General features: G+C 36.9%; 1 protein-coding gene across 1 annotated transcript in view; it reads right to left on the bottom strand.

Annotated features, from left to right (window-relative positions):
- Positions 1-8,059: 8,059 nt before the first annotated feature.
- LOC131145686 (uncharacterized) overlaps positions 8,060-20,639 on the bottom strand; it is a 40,403-nt gene continuing 27,823 nt past the window's right edge. The window contains exon 6 of the mRNA XM_058094885.1: positions 8,060-8,215. Within this exon, the coding sequence (XP_057950868.1) occupies positions 8,060-8,215 (156 nt within the window). The remainder of the gene's footprint in view (positions 8,216-20,639) is intronic.

The following is a 20,639-nucleotide window of genomic DNA, read 5'->3' as shown; positions in this document are numbered from 1 at the left end:
CCCCATTCGTTGAGGGACAGGCACTTTCCAGCCCTCCAGTATTTTGTGGTATCAACTACACCATGTGGAAAGTTAAAATGACCATTTTCTTGAAATCTATTGACTGGAGGGTCTGGCTTGTAACTGCCAAAGGAAGATGTGCACAAATACATGAAAATGATTTTAATATGATTAGTTCTAATGCCATGAACATGTTGCATCTTGCTTTAGATTCTGATATCTTTGTTGAGTTTGTGGCATATCAAAGTGCACAGGAAATCTGGGATAAACTGGAAAAGAAATACGGAAAATCCCAGGAATTAGAAATGGTAACTCCTCTAGATGCTCCAAGTTTAAATGATCAAGAGGAGATAATTCATGAGCTAGGCATCAAAGATGAGGTATATGACTCTTACTCTAGCCCTCCTGATGATTTATGTAATGAATGCTGTATTGGGTCATATACTGAATCATCTGTTGATAATGCTGTAAATGGTTCATGCGATGTTTACTATGAAAAATTCTGCGATGAATCATATGTTTATCTTTGTGACATATCAAATGCTGGACCATCTGTTGAATATCATGATAAGTTTGATAATGATGTTTGTGATGATTCATATATTGAATGTTGTAGTTTATTAAGGAATGAATCATTGGTTGTACTTCATGATAGCCCTATTGAGCATGCATGCAATGATTCGCATGAAAATGATTGTGATAACCCTTGTGGTGAATCATGTGCTGATTTGAATAGTAAAAGCATGCTATCATATGAAGAACTAGAAAAGACTTTGTTGAAAATCCATAAGTTTCTAGTTATAATCTCTAAGCATGAAATACGCCTAAAGAATGAGAACAAAAGAATAGCAAAACAATTAAAGGGGCTGAAAAATTTAAATGCGATTCTTGAAAAGAAAAAGGTTAAGAAAATATTGAATATTGCATGCTTGGATGAAGAAAGAAATGATTATTCGAAAATTGCTCTTGAGATTAAAAATGATACGAATAATCATAATCAACCCTTCGGATCTAAAGAGAAAACTTTTTTCAAAAAGGGTTCGGGTTGCTCACATAAAACCAATGATCCAGTCTCACTAAAGAAATATGAATTAAATAAGCACAATCCTTCACGTATATTCTATACTTGCTTATTTTGCAAATTTGTGTGGCATATGTGGTTTAATTGCCTACTAAGAAGCGAGAAAGGACTAGAAAAGGAAATGAGGTGGATAATCAGTGAAGCAAACCTTGTAGGACTTAAAGAAAAGCAAACTCAAACTGAAAATGCATTCTTGCTATCCCTTCTTTATTCTTAGGATTAGGAGTTGAGATGATTGTAGTGTCAGGAAGTGAATGTTGTTTAAAACGAAACTCTTAGTACGTAGACTCACTAAACTATCTTGTTATACTAAGAACCTTTATCCACTTCCAAATGGACATGGCATGTACGCCCGGTATTTAGGTCTAATTGCTTAACCCATGCTATCACATCTGTAGGACACTATCCAATCACCACAGAGCTTAAGTTTAGAAAGGCCACACATTCCTTAGTGCCTGGTGCCTGAAATAGATTGATAAGTCAATTCTCGGTACGCACCTCACTTGAGCAATATTTCTTCACCAAGAACCCCTAAGAATCATGGTAATACTGTTACACATCAAATATGGACCTTAGGGAGAACTCTGGATCAAAAATCAGGAAAAACTGGGAAAATTTACTGTGCTCGGTCGACCGAGCACTGCAGTTATAAAATGCCTCGGTCGACCAGCCCATGTAGACTTTGACCCTTCACGGTCGACCGAACCCTCATGAACAAAGTGTCTCGGTCGACCGGAAGTTTCGGTTTTCTCCTGGTCGACCGAAACATGGCACAATACACCCTTACGGTCGACCGGCCATCCCAGTTCATTTTCGCCTCGGTCGACCGAAAAGTGTCGGTACGTGGGGAATTTCAAGCGTCGGTCGACCGTATCTACTCCTGGTCGACCGAGCTGCGATATAAATGTTGGATCTCTTCATTTTCAGCTCATTTGCGCGAGAAATATTGAGAGATCCTTCCCCATTTCCTAACAAACCCAGTTTCCAAACCTCATAGTTGCACTACCATGGCACACATTGAAGCTCACGATCTTGCACATGCCGAGGATGAGTATTTTCTCTCTGACAGATGCAAGATGCGGTACATACGGGAGTTCCGTCCCAAGGAGGTTATACTTGGTAAGATACTCGACTTAGTCTTTATGGGTCAATACTTTCAGAATATATTAGACTTGTTCGAGTATCAGGGGTGGAGATCATTTATCTCCTACCAACCTGGGGGACATTACCCAACATTCGTTAGGATGTTTTATGCCAACCTTGGCAATGATGAGAATGGGTACTTTTCCCGTGTGTTAAGGACAGATGTGCGGTTTAACGCACAATATATCTCTGAAGTCCTTGACATTGGCCTTAGCGATTTTCAGTGCCCCGAAGTGGGTAACACTTGGATCCTTAATCAGGGATTTACCGTAGCCACGTTTTCCAATCTGACCATGTCTGACCCTGGCACAGCTAGCCAGATCCATCCTCCCCAGTACAGACAGTTTAGCCTAGAGGCTAAGATCGTGCACCATCTGATCACATATAATATCCTGCCCAAGGCGGGATCTAGAGTGCACGTCTCCTTTTTGGATTGCTTCGTCATGTGGTGCCTCTTTGCTCGGAAGAAATTGGACCTGCCGAGTTTGATTATCCGGTGGATGATGGCCAAGACGATTGGTCACCGAGTGATCATGCCATATGGGGGAATCCTGAACAAGCTGTTTAGGAATATTGGAGTCACGAGGACGAATGTGGCTTCACTGAAGAGGAAACGACCGGCGGACATCTTCTCTGGAGTGACCCTTAGACTGATGGGGTATGAGCTCATAGGGAACGTTTGGGCGCCCACTAGAGCAGCACATGTTGGGGCCCCACAGGAGCCACCACAGCCTCCACAGCCATCGATGACAGATCTCATGACTGCGATCTCTGGCTTGTCAGACATGTTTATACAGTTTAGAGGATCGGTTCAGTCTGACTTACAGGATCTTGCATCATCATCCACTGCACTTAGGCAGGAGCTCCAGCAGCACTCCATCTCCACTGATAGCCGCCTTACAGACTTGGAGCGGACTATGACAGCCGGCTTCAGTGAGCTGAGTGATCGCATTCAGGAGATGCAGGATGAGAGAGATCGGATGACGATGGATTTTGACTTTGATGCCGCCGATGGTGGTGATGGAGGAGAGGATGGAGGAGATGATGGAGGGGAGATCTAGACTCCAGAGTTGTTCACAGATCAGATAGCGTGGCCTGGATTCTTTTTGTGTTATTTTATATCATCTGATCTGTATTAAATAAAACAGCTTTTTTTTTCATTTTATTTTGTACTCTCATGATACTATTAACATGCTACTCCGGTTATTTATGACATATATATATATATATACATTAGCAGTTTCTTGAGTTGCATGTTCTTGTGGTTAAGTGTGTATGGTATTGAAATGCATGAGTAGTATAGAATGCCTACTGCATGGCGGATGCAGTTGTTAAGAATTGCCTGCTAGTAGATGATAGGTTCTCGTGTGCCCTACCTCTATAATACTGGTTGTTTGAGAACGTTTTTGTGTAGGTAAAAATTGGAAAATGTCCTGTTTACAGCCGGCATGCTGCCGAATTTTCTGTGGATATTTGCCCAAATGATTGAAACATTACTTGTGTGTGCCAAATGTATATATACATGTGAAGTATTTGTTTCATAATTTGCACACATTTAGGAGGAGCATCTAAAAACAAATATCCATCTTGTCTTGCTCACAAAATATACTGGGATTGGGTGTACTTTAAATCAAGTGTGGCTTGTGCTTAAATGAAATGTCTTAAATTGAAATATGTTCATGTTGCCACTGCTACTTGATTTGCCATATGATCATGCATGTAAATCCAAAAATTTTGGATCACTATGGTTATGATTTTTCTGGATATAAATGAGTATGCGCATAATTGACAAACCAGAAATAGTTCTCTTCTTTTCACGCAACTTCCCCCAACTCCTTTTGCACATATTTAAGGGGAATATATATATATATATATATATATATATATATATATGCATATCTATATCTAGTTACAAAAGCAGAAACTGAACTCATATTGGATATATTATATGTCTTGCTAGTGTGCTTACTTGTCTACATGACTTGTTCTTTCCATGCATTAAAATTTATGTCATATCTTAAGGGTGGTGCGTTATATAACTGGCTCATTGATAATATGTGAAAATGCATGTGAATTAGTTAGACTACATTTATGCTCAAACCTTCTTTTTAGTATCATATGCCGTGTGATCCTAACTCAAATCTTCCACGGGTTTTATGATATGTTTCATTGTTAAAGGGTTTTGTATATTTCTGGTTTAATCTCGTTTGCTATGTCATCTACATCTTAGAATCACCAGTTATATTGATTGTGCGCACACGTTATACCTTTATTGCACAACCCGTCCAATTCATGCTAAATATTTCACTTGCTAAAATTGGACCATGCTGAACTGTTTGAGTAGTTGTGGATAAACTGTTAGGAAATATAAACTCAAACAGGTTACATTTATACAGGTTTACTTTTGGAAAGTCCAATTTACGAACGGCACTCTGCCGAAATTTTTCCAACATCTTTCCAAAATTCATCATGTATAAGTACACTCATCACGTATTGCCTAGGTTTTTAAATTCAAATGACCCTTTTTGCTGTTGCCAAAAGGGGGAGATGAAAAAGGGGGCAAAAATAATGGGTTAATGGTTTTATTTAAATACATTAGATGCATATTGTGAGGGGGAGCCTTATTAGGCCTAACCCTATATTTTCGCTTGTCGTATTTGTCATCATCAAAAAGGGGGAGATTGTTGACCTTATTGGTCACGCCTGGTTTTGATTATGACAAATACTCATTGTATCTAATGAGTAGTTGAGTTTTTGTGCAGGAATCAAGAATGATAAAATCAAGATGTGCACAAAGCAAGAAAGGCTTGAAGACAATTTCATAAACTCTTAATTATAATATTTTCCAGTGAAATTGTCTGTAATAGTAATTAGGGTTTTTCGGTTTGTAATAAGCTCACACACATCACATGAATGATTTACTTTGTAAGCTCAAACCGAACACCGGACTTTTTCGGTGTCTTCAAAATTGGACCCCAAGTGACCTTAAAACACTCAACTTTGCACTTGTATGTAATAGGCACTTGAATAGGGTTTGATTGTTGCAAAAAGGGACCAAAATGCACACTTGGTGCACTTTCGGTCGACCGGCCAACTCAGTTCAATTTGGCCCGGTCGACCGAAACCGGTCCGGGTCAACTGTTTGACCCAGGCCCGGTCGACCGAGCACTTATAGGTCATTTGACCTCGGTCGACCGAACCTCCTTGGGGTCAACAGTTTGACCTCCCGGTCGACCGACCATTTTTGTTCGTCAACAACTTGGTCGACCGAAGGGTCTCGGGAAAATTCCCAGCGGTCCGGTCGACCGAGCCATGTAGTTCAAAAAGTGTCCGGTCGACCGAACCTCGGAATATTGAAAAATCGCCCTGCCCGGTCGACCGACCCATTAGTTCAAAATTCCCCCGGTCGACCGAGCTACTTGAGTCCCGGTCGACCGAACCACTTTTGGTCGACCGGACCTCTCGGGTTGTTCCCATTTTTACCGTGGTTAATATTTTTCTAAACAGGGTTAAAATGCATTACACTCCATTAAACTTTTCTAATAATACCCTATAGGTCCCCAACGGTCATATTTTCTCTCTTGCCTATATATATGCCTTCATTTGCAAAGATTAAGAGGTGATTAGCCACTTTGATTAGGGAAAATTCTTTGAAAACCCAAAACCCTATAATACTCATTCTTAAGCCTCCTACACTCATACTTACCTTCTCATACAAATTAAACCCTTTGTAAGTTGATTGAGTGCTAGTCTAAGTAGGTTTGCTCTCCCATTCATATTTGATTGTTTTATTATCCTTGAGAGCTAAACCTTGAGTATTCTTAGGGGACTTTATTAATAAGTCTATCCTAAGAAAACTTTGATAGATCTTCTAAGATTTGCACCTCCATTGCAACATCTTAAGAAGATAGTATTTGTATTTTGGTTGCAAAACATTTTCAAATATCTACTGTGTTATTAATCTTGAAAATATTTGATGAGATATTTGATAGTGTGATAAAATCTTTGTTGCAATACTCGTTAACTCATATATCTTTTGCTGAATACAAAGATTGAATATCCTTTTGCAAACCAAACTTATACGTTGCTAGATCTTCATATACATATGTGTATTGAGAAAACTTGTTGATTGAAATATATGAAGTCTGGATGATATCTTTGTTTGAGCACTTAGATTAAATATCTTGTGATACAAAGATCATTTAGGTTTGCACTCTCACGCACTCATTACAACGATAGTAAATCTATTTGAGAGTTGACATCTTAGACCACACTGAGCTTACAAATTATTTCATATTTGTGGTGTATATTATTGCGCGAATTTGGGTACATATCTACTTTACTTGAAAGCATAATCACTGTACCATTTCAGTATAATACACTTTGGTTGTATTTCCAGGCACGGGCCTGAAGAGGGAGACTAGCCCTGGAATAGTCCCGAATTGGCTTAGACCCGGTAAGGAAAGCTAGGTGCGTCGTCCTGTTAAGGCGTGTAGGTTGAGGTCAGCCCCGCTAATTGACCTGGTTAAGGTTGAGGTCAGCCCTGTGTTAATTTGACCTGGTTGTAAACGGTGCCGCTCCACCCTTAAGTGAGCTCTTAGTGGAAACCTCTAGCTTGCGAGCTTGAGGCGGGGACGTAGGCACGGTTGGCCGAACCCCGATAACATATCGTGTGTTCATTTATATTTCCGCACTTTATATTAGCCGCACATGTATGTTATGGGTGAATGATGCGTATGACTTAAATTTCACATTATACTTATCTACGCATTTGGAAATTAAATAGGCAGACCCTAGGTTGTGTATATACTGCTGTTTATCCGGCTTAACCTAGGTGATAAATTTTAAAATTTCAATTCACCCCCCCTCTTGGGAATACACCAATTCTAACAGAATGGGTGTTTAGAACTCATGTATCTACATTTTCGTATGATTTATCTTGAGGCTCAATATAACTTAGAATGTGATTACGGGTCAAAACTGCGTAATTGGGCGTGTTAACCCGGGCTTTACGGCTTATATTTTTAATTAAAATGTACAATTAAGTCTAATATTTTAATAAAGTGTCGAATTTAGTATTCTTGAGTTTCATTGCACAATTTATGAATTTTTGGTAATTTTTTGTCGCAGGAAAAATCCCGGGAAACAAAACCGACACCTGTTCGTATTTCATGCATAACTTTTCCGTCCGAGCTCCGATTGAGACGATTCAAATTTCTGGAGAAAGAAGAAGGGATCATCTACAACTTTCGTGTTTTGAGTTTTGTAAGATACGGGCCCCAGAAGAGCAGAATTTGCGATGAACAGATAGCAAATAAAATGAAAAAAAATAAAAAATATATATATATGAAAGGGAGTTTGATGTGACCCGGCCATGCATGGCCGGGTCGGGTTGGCAAATTTGGGTAGGGCTTCTTTTTCTTTTCTTTTTAAGCTCCCCCAGCGCTGCTTCTAAGGAGGCGGGACGGCTCCTCTGTTCTTCTTCTTCTCCTTCTTCTTCTTATATTAGTTTGTTTTTCTTTGTTTTGCTCCTTGCTGTCTCTCCCGTAGCTCTCTGCCCCTCTTGTTTTCCTTAACTCTCTATATATCCCTCTCTTCTCTTCCCAAGCCTCCCACGGATTCCCCGCTGCAACTCCTACCCGCAGCCCCTGCTAGCCAACCGAACACCAGCAGACTCTAGCCAAGAGACTTGCTGTCATGCCAACACCAGCAAGCAGCAGCAGCACTCAGCGACTCTACCCGAGTCCCTGTTCCATTCCAACGGTTGCAGCAGGTCCTGTTTCTTTTTGCTGCAATTTTCCAGCACCCAGCAAAGCCCTCTCGGCCAGCAAACTCCTACCCGCCAGCAGCAACACCAGCAGAGCCTCTCCTACACGGCCACCACAGCAGAAGCACCCGAACTCCACACCACTCCACAGCAGCCTTCATCCTCCTTCCAGCCTCCTCTCCAGCAGGTACACAGCAGAGCACAGCCCCTGCTACAGCAGCAACCTGCTGGAAGACCCGTGAAGCACCACAGCAAGCAAGCTGCTTCTGCACATCTCTCCGGCCTGAAATTCCCCTGCAGTTTCTTTCTTTCTCTCTTATCTTTTCTCTTTCTTTGATTATTACTTTGAATATTGTTAACTTGTTATTTGAGTTTATTGTTATTTTTTTGGTTTTGAATATTAAATAGGGTGTTCCATTATTATTGAAGTTTAATTGTTTTTTTTTTAATCTCTTCCGGTTAAATATTTTTCCGTAGATTAGTTTAATGTTCCAAGTTATTTAATTAATTTAGTTAGGGTCAGTTTCGTCAAAGTTCATATTTTTCAGTTTTGTTAAAGTTCGTATTTTTATTTTTTTCGGTATCATTCAAAGTTTAGATTTTTAATGTATTTGCATTTTTGTTCGAGTTCTCGGTTTGAATTATTGATTCGTATTAAAGGTTTGATTGTTAGTGTATGTGGGTTTGATTAAGTTTCCTTTCTTTTAATTCCTTATTTGTAGTTTCCATTTTTAATTAGTGCGTGTCCTAATGTTTCTTTAAGTAGACAAGGATTTCCATATTTGTTTTTTTTTTATTGCAAGCATGAGTGGCTAAGTTCGGTAACTCGGGTTGTGGGTCGACGTCGTTTGCGTTCCATGGTTTATTAGTTATCCTATGATATCATTGTTAAACTTTTATTTAGTTAAAACCGAAAATTGAAGGGATCGTTGATAAATTGCTAGCTCTTACTTCTTGTTTTGTTGTTGACGTTAGGCACATCAAAACCTTGATTTAATCTAGGATTTTCATCAACTAATTTACATGACATTCGGTTGATGCGTAATGAGAGTTTATATTTTCTTCCATTTGGATGTGGCCAATTTACTCGATCTTTAGTGATAAAAATTTCATCTTATTAATGCCTTGATTGGATTAACAAGAAGAGGAGTAAGGTCTAGGAAATTAGTAAACGGTGGAAGCAAGCAGACATTGACCCGTAACCTGAGTATTTGGTAAATTGTTTCAGTTAATCTGTTTAATTTGATTGCGTTAGTAGGTTTACATTTTTGGAGAATTGATAAAATTTTAGTTTCATTTTGATAGTTTACTCAAGCTTCTTTCTCTTTGTTTACTGTTTTCAAAATCATAAAAGACCAAAAAGATTTTCAACTCATATTTTACAGCAACAGGATTTCACTAAACTTTCACAAATACTTTGATACTCAGTGGTCCCTGTGGAATACGATCCTGGACTCATCCTTGATACAACTTGACACTTCTGCACTTGGAAGCATAACTCAGAACGAGTCAGAATGATTTTAGGATTTATGCATTTCATGTACATCATTAGAGTACTTACATGGGCTTAGAATTGTGTTTAAAATCATGAAAACTTGTTTTGTAAAAGACCCAAGCAAAGAATCAAAGTAGAATTTTAAACTGGAAATGAATATGTGTGAAAAATGGGACTATGGTAGCCTGAAGTTAACCTCAGGCGCCTGAAGAATTTCTTCGATAGCCTGAAGATTAAGTTTGGTAGTGTGAAGAATTAAATGGGAAAGACAGAACCTGGCACAGGTACCTCGGTCGCCTGACCTTGGAGCCTCAGGCGCCTAAAGTTGACACTTCAGGAGCCTAAAGTCGAGTTCGGTTGCCTGAACTCGCAGGAAAGCCTAAAAATCAGTTCTTTATTAAAAAGACATGCGAGGTATCTTATTGATCCAATGACTGAGATCAATTCTAAGGGTAATATATTATATATTATGAATATCTAAACCCTAGAAGTGAGAGAGACACACAAGAAAGAGAAGAACACACCTTGTTGCAAGTTGGTTGATTATCTACTCTTAGTGCTATTCGTTTGCCTATACATCATTCTCATATCTCCAAGCTTGGGCAAATCAATTCAGATTTTCAAAGGGAACTTGTTTACTCTACTGTACTTCAATCTAATATTGATGTTTGATCTTTCAAGTTATTAGTCTTGTGATTTTTGCATATCATCTCATTGTTTGTTCTTGACTAGTATTGAGAAGTATTGATCTTGAGTGTGCCTTTCGTACAAAAATTAATTTTCTAAGAGATCATTACTTGAGAAAGTTGATCTAATTTGGTAGATTAAATTTTGGTTCAAGAGCATATTAATATACATATATTGTCTCAAAGGGCTTCTTATTGAAAAACCTAGTTTTTGATTAAAAGAGTGATCTTGAAAGTATCTTTATATATACCAAGCTATTTTAAACAAGATCATTATTTGTTTTATGGTGTGTGACTCATTGAAAGGTTTGATTCAAGTGTGTGGTTTCTAAAAGGATCTATCTTTAGATACATTACTTGATTTAATATCCTTGATACTTATAAATATAATTTTAATTGAGTGATATTTTTCTGCAATTTAATATACTCAGTTTTGTGGTTGAGTACTTGAAATAAAACTTTGAGATTTTGATTGAGTGTATATTCTAGACAAAGTTTTTGCCAACAAGTTCACTTCAATTATATAAGTGTGCATTTTTGCAAAGTGAACCAAGAACCCTAGATTATTCCAAAACGTTTTGAATTTATCTTTACTTGAAAGTTTTGGTTAAAAAGGGATTTGTGTGTTGAGGCATATCATACATAAAACGATTTTATCATTTTCGTTCATTCACGAGCTTCAAGTTATATCATATGTCAATGTTTTAGGAATTTGAATTGTACTCACTAGCTTTTGTTAGAAGCATTGTATTTGAGTGTATTTTCCAGATTCTATTTGTATACATGGTTCGGTGTGTGAACCGGTGTGAGAGGAGAGAGTTGTATCTCTTATAAGCAGTGGAGTAGGAGGAAGCTGTGCCTCTTGTAAACAGCGGATTGTAAGAGAAGCTCCATCCCACTTTAAGGAGCAGGGTTAGTGAATCCTTGAGTGGTTGCTCAAGGCGAGGATGTAGGACAAGTAGGTTGAACCTCGTAAAATCGTGATTGCATTCTCTCTTCCCTTATCCTTTTATTTTTTGCATCATATTTCAATTTCCAACTTGCTTGTGTATGTTGAATAATTTCACACCAACTTGATAAGTGACTAGTTAAACTTAGATATAGGGATTGATTGGTAAATACGTTTCAATGAATTTTTAAAATACCCAATTCACCCCCCCTCTTGGGATTACACCTTAATCAACAATATACTTCTTCATTTATATATCCATTTAAAAATGTGCTCTTCACATCCATTTGATATAACTTAAAATCCCTATAGGCTGCATAGGCTAAAAGCATCCTAATAGCTTCCATCCTTGCCATAGGTGCAAAAGTTTCATCATAATCAATTCCTTCTTGTTGATTATACCCTTGTGCCACTAGCCTAACTTTATTTCTTACAACAACTCTATTTTCATCCTTCTTATTTCTAAACACCCATTTAGTTCCTATAATTGATTTATCTTTGGGTTTTGGTATTAGTTCCCATACTTGACTTCTTTCGAATTGATTTAATTCCTCTTCATAGCTATAATCCAACAATCATCATTTAAGGCATCTTCAATATTTTTTGGTTCATCTTGGGATAAAAAGGCATAATGTTTGCAAATATTTTTTAGTGAGGCTCTAGTGGTTATTCCTTTTGATGTTTCACCAAGAATTTGTTTTTTTGGGTGATTTTTGTCATATTTCCACTCTTTAGGTAGTTTCAGATTCTCTGAAAAATTTTCATTTAGAGCATCCTTATTCTTTTCTTCTTTTATTTCAAGAACTTCTTCCTTTTGTGAAGTGACTTCTTTTTCATCATTCATATATTTAATGTTATAATGATTTGATTCATCAAAAGTTATATGAATTGATTCCATATTTGTAGAAGTTCTTTTATTATAAATCCTCTAAGCTTTACTATTTGTAGAATAACCTAAGAAAATACCTTCATCTGACTTTGCATCAAATTTTCCTAGATCATCTTTAGTATTTAATATAAAGTATTTACAACCGAATACATGAAAGTAGGATATGTTTGGTTTTCTATCTTTCCAAAGTTCAAATGGTGTTTTATCTATTTTTGATCTTATTGATACCCTATTTATAATATAACATGATGTATTTACAGCTTCTGCCCAAAAATATTTAGGTAGACTATTTTCATAGAGCATTGTTCTTTCCATTTCTTGCAAAGTTATATTTTTCCTTTCAACAACTCCATTTTGTTGTGGAGTTCTAGGTGCTAAAAAATTGTGAGTTATTCCATGTTCATTACAAAATTTATCAACTTCCTTATTTTTAAACTCTCTTCCTTGGTCACTTCTAAAGTTTGTTATATTATAGCCTTTCTCATTTTGTAGTTTCCTGCATAAGGTTATTAATTGATTATAAGCTTCATCTTTGTTTGTTAAAAAGATTATCCAAGTAAATCTTGAAAAATCATCTACTATTATAAAAGCATATTGTTTTCCACCTAAACTTAAGGTTCTAGTTGGACCAAACAAGTCTAAGTGCAGGAGTTCTAGGGGTCTTTTGGTGGATATGAATTTTTTCTTTTTGAAACTTGTTCTTACTTGTTTTCCCTTTTGACAAGCATCACACATCTTGTCTTTTACGTACTTAATATTTGGTAATCATTTTACAAGATTTTTCTTAGATAATTTAGATAGTAGGTCCATACTGGCATGTCCTAATTTCCTATGCCATAACCAACTTACTTCATTCATAGCTATTAAACAAGTTACGTTTTGATTTTCTATTTTCTCAAGATTTATACAGTCTACATTATTATTTTATGAGCCATAAACAAGGTTTTTTTATTTTTGGGATTATGGATAACACATTTTTCTTTCATGAACATTACTTTGAACCCTTTATCACTTAATTAACTAATACTTAAAAGATTATGTTTTAGTTCTTCTACTAATAGCACATTATCTATAGTGAGTGAAGATTCTTTACCAATTTTTCTGATACCAACAATTTTACCTTTGGCATTGTCGCCGAAGGTGACGTATCCCCCATCCTTTTGTTTTAAGGTAGTAAACTTGGTCTTGTCACCGGTCATATTCCTTAAGCATCCGCTGTCCAAGTACCATTTATCCGTTGTTGTTGTTGTTGTCCTAAGGCAAACCTATAATGAGGGACACTGTGTGTTAGTTTTTGGAACCCAAATTCTTTTGACTTTCATTGTTTTGTTGTTGGTTTCACCATTTGTTTTCCACTCTCCTTGAACTTTAACATATTTTTTCTTTAATAGGCAATTGAACATCACATGACCTTTAGTTTTACACATATAGCAAGTAGTGTGTTTAGGTTTGTTATTTGATGAAGTACTAGCATAAAACTTAGCTTCCTTAACAAAATATCCCATGTATAGCTTTTTATTCCTTTTATTTGTTTTACCGTTGTAGCCTATTCCTTCTTTGTTTCCATGAAGCCTTTGCTGTCCAATCATCTTCTCAAAGTTTTCTTTACCTTTAGTAAAATTATAGACAATCTTTTCTTTATCCTCAATTACCTTTTTGAATTCATTTATTTCTAAATCTTTCTTATTCAAATCATTTTTATGAGTTTTATCTAACTCTTGTTTTGCTATGTTTATTTCTTCTTCCAACTTCTTAATATAAGTGTTTCTTTCTTCTTCAATAACTATGAATGATTCAAGCTGCTTTACTAGTTCTTGATTTTGATCTTTCAAAGTTATATTTCTTTTAGACACTTTTATAAATCTTTTATGTAGTGAAAATAATTCAGTTTGTAATTCCTTATAAGAAGACAAACTATCACATGACTCATCACAAGACACATTTTGAGATTCTGTTGAAGAGTAATAAGAATTTACCTCTACATCGTTTGCCATGAAGCATATATTTGCCATCTCTTGTTCACTTGATTCGGTTTCAGTTTCGCTGGAACTTGAGTCGTCCCAAGTAGCTTTCATTGCTTCCTTCTTTTTCTTCTTGTCTTTCTTGAATATTGGACACTCCGGTTTAATATGCCCTGGCTTTTTGCAATGATAATATATAGGTAGTTCATTCTTACCTTTATTTTCTTTCCTACTTGTGTCTCCTTTTTCAGTTTTCTTTTTGTAGAGTTTTCTAGGAAACCTTTTATTTCTTCAATAGAATTTTCCTAGTCTCTTAGTAATAAATGCCAATTCATCTTGATCTAAGTCACTTGTTTCGCTTTCTTCTTCACTAGTGCTATGGCTAGATGCTTGTAGAGCTATGGATCTTTTATGCTTTGGTTCAGGATTCCTTTCTTTCAATGCCATTTCATATGTAAGAAGTGAACTTATAAGTTCATCCAAAGAAGTAGTCTTAAGGTTTCTACCTTCCGTGATAGCTGTGGCCTTTGGTTCCCAAATAGAGGGTAGACCTCGTAGAATTTTTCTGATAATTTCATATGTAGTATAGGTTTTTCCTAAGGCGCTTAAAGAGTTTATTATGTGGGTAAATATGGTGTACATGCTTGATATTGTTTCATCAGAATTCATTTTGAATGCTTCGTATTCACTTGTTAGCATGTCTATCCTATTGTCTCTAACATCAACGGTTCCTTCATAAGTTACTTCTAGTTTATCGCAAATCTCCTTGGTTGTTTTCTAGGCCATGACTCGATTAAACTCATTAGCATCTAATGCACAATATAATGCATTTATAGCACTTGCATTTATTTGAAGCATTTTATAATCTAAGTTGGTCATGTCTTTCTTTTCTTTTAGAATATGTTTTCTATCAACTAACTTAGTGGGGATAAGATTTCCATCCATAACAACTTCCCAAGCTTTCCAATCCATGTGTTGGAGATATATTTCCATTCTCTTTTTCCAAAAAGTGTAATTGTGTCCACAAAAGATTGGTGGATGGGTTGAGGATTGTCCTTCACCAAAGGGTGCCACTCCAATGCTTGCCATTAGATCTTTTTACAGTTTCTTGTAAGGAATTTCTATAACTAGGCTCTGATACCAATTGAAATGAGGAATAGCTTCCCAAGAGGGGGGGGTGAATTGGATTCTTTTAAATTTTAATGATTTTTAACCCTTTGATTTTAATTACCCAGAAAACAAGATGTATAAACAATAACCACACATAAAAATATTGAAATTTAAATTCACAAGTCAATTAATGAAATCAAGATAATTTAATCACTCAACTAAGAATATTAGAGCTTTTGTTGATTTCCCTATAAACTCTTAGTATACACTTTACTTGATCAAGATTTCCGTAGATTAACCAACGTACTCCTTTTTTGGGTTTCCGCAAACAATTAATCAAAACGTACTTTCTAAATATCAAGTACCTTTGTTTCTTTCTCACTTAAGAACCTGCAACCTGCACTTTTAAATCGTACAACAATAGTAAGTGAAGTAGAGAGAAAGACACAAGATTTTTACGAGGTTCGACTTCAACACAACCTACGTCCTCGCCTTTGGTAAAACGCCAAAGGATTCCACTATATCAGTTTCGTTACCTAGTGGAACAACACCTATTTAGAACCACTCATTCTCTTAGGCTAGAGCTCGCCTCTCCAAACAACAATCCCTTGTTTGGTCCAACGATTCAACAGTTATGAATCGTCAAAGAATGATGATAAAAAAATTTTGTGTACAAAAGAAAACTCTCACAACAGAGTAAATTAGTACAATGATCAGCACACTTATACTCCAAGGTAATTCAAATATAAGAAATTTGAAGCTTAATACTTAGTATGAATTACCAAATTATTTTCAAAGAAAATGAAAGATTCTGATTTTTGAAAGCTTTGCTTCAAAGTATAAATCAATAGTAGATCAGAAATTTAAGGTCAAGAGAGTTTTAGATACTTTGAGAATTTTGAATACTTGAAGATCGGTTGATCTAAGAACTTTTGAAAAGTTGCTTAATCTAAAAACCTTTGAAGATTGCTAGATCTGAAAACTTTTGAAGATTGCTAGATCTGAAAACTTTCGAAAATTGCTTAATTTCAAAAACCTTTGAATATTGCATTGATGTTAAAACGTTTGAAGATTAGAACTATTTATAGATGTTTTAGAAGCCATCCATTACTCGCAAAGATTCCTAAAAATCATTTCCACGTATTTTGAAATAAATATGTCCAAAAACGTGGTTTAAAAAATCTTCTCGTTGAGAGATTTAATGCTAACATTCGAGTGGCAATCGCCTACTACGACTTGGCAGTCGCCTGTCACAGAGCAGAATCTCAACACAGAATGCTGGCAGTCACCTGACTTGTTCATGCAGGCGCCTGGTAGGTTGCGCAGTCGCCTGTCTAGTTACTGACTTTTTGAAAAACTATTTTCTTAATGTGGCAGTCACCTACCTCGTCACGGCAGTCGCCTGACCCTTGATTATTTCCAAAAGTTTTCTTTTCTTAAACCCTTTCTTTTTATTGATTTAAAAATATTCTTTAGAGTATATATATAAAAACATATTTTTGAATTTCTATGAGCTTCAAACCACTTTATACTTGAGATTAACTTTGAAGTACTTACATTTAGAATATCTTTGAAAAAATATAATTCTTTTAGTCTTCAATCTTGTTTTTCCATCATGTTTGTGGTTGTAATCTTTCCTTTGAGCTTTTCACGGTATAACTTTGTTCTTCATGCTCTTTATAATCCATAAGCTTTACTTTGTCTTCTTCAAGGATTCTTTGTAATCCATAAACTTCCTTATGCACTTGAGGTTTGTTATTTTCCTGAAAAACTTTTACTTGAAACATATTAAACATATCATTTGATTTGTTATCATCAAAATAAGAATTGTAAGCCTTATTAGGCCAACACTTATATATACTTTATGTTTGGAAAATACTGCTGTAATAGATGATATGTTTATATATATATATATATATATATATGAAATGTATTTCGTGTGGCATGAGTAGAATTTATAATGAAATACTATTTTCTGGGAATATGATAAAGATATGGATTTTTATAATGAAAAATCGGCATACAGGCCAAGCTATGGATATGTTTTCCGGCGTACGGGCCGAGCTATGGATATGTTTGCCGGCGTACAGGCCAAGCTATGGATTTGTTTTCTGGCGTATAGGCCGAGATATGGATATGTTTGCCGGCGTACGAGCTGAGCTATGGATATGATTTGCCAGCATACATGTCAAGCTATGGTAAAATATGAAATACTGGCATACGGGCTGATTGTAACGACCCGAAGAATAATGGTATTTAAATAATAAAAAGGGTGGGAATTGGAAACAGTAATGGAAGGAGGCAGCGCATTTGTCGATGATGTTGCACTTTTGGATGTAATGACCCAAGAAAATTTATGAGGTCCTCGTTGACAAACACAGGGGTTTTGTCGACGAGGGAACAAGAGGGCCTTGTTGACGAAGACAAGTTTCATCGACGAGAAGATACCGAAAGACTGTGTTCAAGTTCTAAATTTCATCGATGAGATGATGGTGTTCATCGACGAACCTTCTTCCTGGCCTCGTCGATGAGGTGACGTGGCTTGTTGACAAAGCTCGCAGTATAAATAGTGTTAAAAAAAGATTTTTACGCAGAAAATTGACTGACACTCTCTCTCTCTCTTCTCTCCTACGGTTCTTCCTCCTTCTCTCTTCGATTCCAGCCCTATTAGTCGCTGGATCAATGATCTGAGGCCACCACGATGCTTTTGGGGAAGTTCTCTCCAAGTCTGCTGGAGCGGATCGTCGGTGGGACGAATTTAGATTTCATCCCAGATTCAGGGTAAGGTCTTTTAAGCATAATTTGACTTTCCAGTAGTTGTAGGAAATGTAGTAGATGTAGAAATAATGATGTTTCGTTATGGGATATATGATTTTCAGGGTGTTGAGTGGAGAACCTTGCGGGTGTAAGACCCGTCATAGTAGGGGAGGAAAATATGCTATGCTAGGGAGTTCTAGTATGTTTTCAGTATAAATTATACGTTATTACCTGATTATTATTCACAGAAGAAATTCATACAGTTTATCAAGTATGTTTAATATGTTTTAAATTACTGTGTGGCTTGGGAATACAGATATAGTACAGAAACATGTTTTACATTATTTTTCAGAGTTATGTTATACATAATATACAGATAGTGAATATGTTTTATAGCATTTTTTAGAATACCATGATTATACAGTTTTACAGTACAATGACATACAAATTTATAGTTAATCTCAGAAACATAGTTGATATAGATACAGTTTACTACAGCGTCATGGTTAATACAGTTATTACTTGATCATGGTAAAATAGATAGTTCTATATAGAGACGTAATATATAGTATCAGACCCTGATGGACCATTACAGATAAAGTTTATAGAGTACAGTATTGTTGCTATATAGAGAATAGAGTGCAATCGCCTATTTAGACAATACGTGGTAGATAAGTCGATCATGCCAACATGTGGACAGACTCCCCATTAGACATGGGTTGAGGAGGGCTAATTGGACTGACAGAGTATAGTGGTTTATCTTGGTAGGCCAGCCAGTGATAGATCCCGCCTGTGGGCCGCACAACCTTATCATGAGGGGTTAAATCATGACATACAATTATCCATCTAGGGAAGTTTTCAGTTATTATTATGTATGTACAGTTTCATAAAAATAGGGAATATATTTATATATATTAAAAGTATTATGTATAGAAACCTAAAATACAGATATGTTAAGCAACATGGTAAAGGTGGTGGTTTATATTACTTGTACTATATTTACAAAATTCAGTTATACATGATTATATAGAAACATATTTTCATAGTATTGTAACTTATTTGCTACACATTAGCAATAGCATATTTCGTCTTACTGAGCGTCGTCTCATCCCATTAAATTAATATTTTTTAGGTGATCCAGCTGGGCGAGCAGATCAAGCTCGTATATAGTGCGGCTTCAGTACTGCCTTATGCGTAGAGTGAGTATTTTGGGGAGTATTTCTGTATAGCCCTGGCCCAGTCGAGGGTATTTCGAGAAACAGTCATATATGTATAGTTTGGGAACACTGTAACTCTCTAGTACTGTATATATTTATATGTGGTGGTGGTTGTGTGATTTTAGCTTCTTACTACTTAGGGTGATGGTTTGGTTTAATTTCGCAGGTATCAGAGCATTATAAATTTCATTGTATAGTATAAAAAAATAAAATAAAATATTGGAAAATAAATAGCAGGTCATTACAGTTTGGTATCAGAGCCTAGGTTGTTAGGTTTTGTAGACTTTAGAGTGCAACGGAAATAATACCAGAGTATAGGAAATGAGTTGAGGTTTGTTTTGTGGTTTGGGTACTGGATTATCGTGGTGGTTTTTGTGTTTTTCCTGGGGTGACGATTTCAGGAAAACCATAGTAAACTATTGTCGGGTCGTGTGTTTAGGTTGTAGAACTGGATATTGAGTTAAGGTTAGGGAAGGTAGTTAATTTTGAATTGGTATAGGATAGATCTATGTAGAAGATAAGGTGCTTAAGTGTGTTTCATATTTTCAGGATGGACCCAGGAAGTAGTGGTACGAATGCTGGGGAGGATAGGCCAGGACGTTCTAGCATAGGTGAAGGAGATACAGATGTTGTGCTGCGCAACGTCACTCAGTAGGTGATGCTGAGATGGCCAGGAACTCTAGGGAACGTTGTTGTTTGATCGAGCAGTTTACGCGGATGAAGCTCCCATCCTTAATTGGAGGAGATGACCTTATTGTAGCTGAGAATTGGGTCGAGGACATCGAAGAGATGTTGGTTGTGCTCCCTTGTACGAATGAGCATAAGGTAGTATTTGTAGCATTTAAGCTAATAGGGGAGGCGAAGCGCTAGTGGAGATTAGCGCGATTGATAGAGGAGCAGAGGCCGGTTCTAGTACCAGTGACGTGGGACCAATCCAAGGAGCTGTTATTCGAGTGGTATATCCCTTCTATCATTCGAAGCGCAAAGGCATCATAATTTATGCACCTGGTAAAGGGGCAGATGACCGTATCTTAGTACGCGGCTCGATTTATCGAGTTATCGTGTTTTTCTCCACATCTAGCAACTGATGAAAAGAAAAAGACAAGGAAGCTTGAGAGGGACTAAGACAGAAGTTGTTTGAGCAAGTGATTGGCTTCAGAGCTCAGACAATTACGGAAATTGTAGATGGGGCTGCAATCATTGAGAGTGGTATACAGAGGGGTATAACGGCCCAGAGTCAAAGGAAGGGGCCTGCGCCTCAGGGTTTCAAGGATGGCTCCAGTAGGGGTCTATGGAGAGGAGGTCGTGATAGGGGAGATTAGAGGCAGATGACTGGACCTAGTGAGAATCAAGGTACGCCGATTTTCTCGGTATGTCAGACGTGCGAGAGACATCATTTGGGGGAGTGCCGGCTAAGGAGAGCTGTCTACTATCGTTGCAGGAGACCCAACCACATGGCATGTGCATGCCCAAGTCTTCCAGACCAAGTCCCAGCTCCTAGGCTCTATCAAGGAGGATATTAGGCACCTTTGGAGGTCAGCAGAGGAATGTAGCCCCGACGAGGGTTTACGCGTTGAGATCGGG

The sequence above is a fragment of the Malania oleifera genome, chromosome 13, assembly GCF_029873635.1.
Source record: "Malania oleifera isolate guangnan ecotype guangnan chromosome 13, ASM2987363v1, whole genome shotgun sequence".
Lineage (NCBI taxonomy): Eukaryota > Viridiplantae > Streptophyta > Magnoliopsida > Santalales > Ximeniaceae > Malania > Malania oleifera.
Note: the sequence above shows the minus strand (reverse complement) of the source record. Positions and strands in the feature narration are given on the sequence as shown.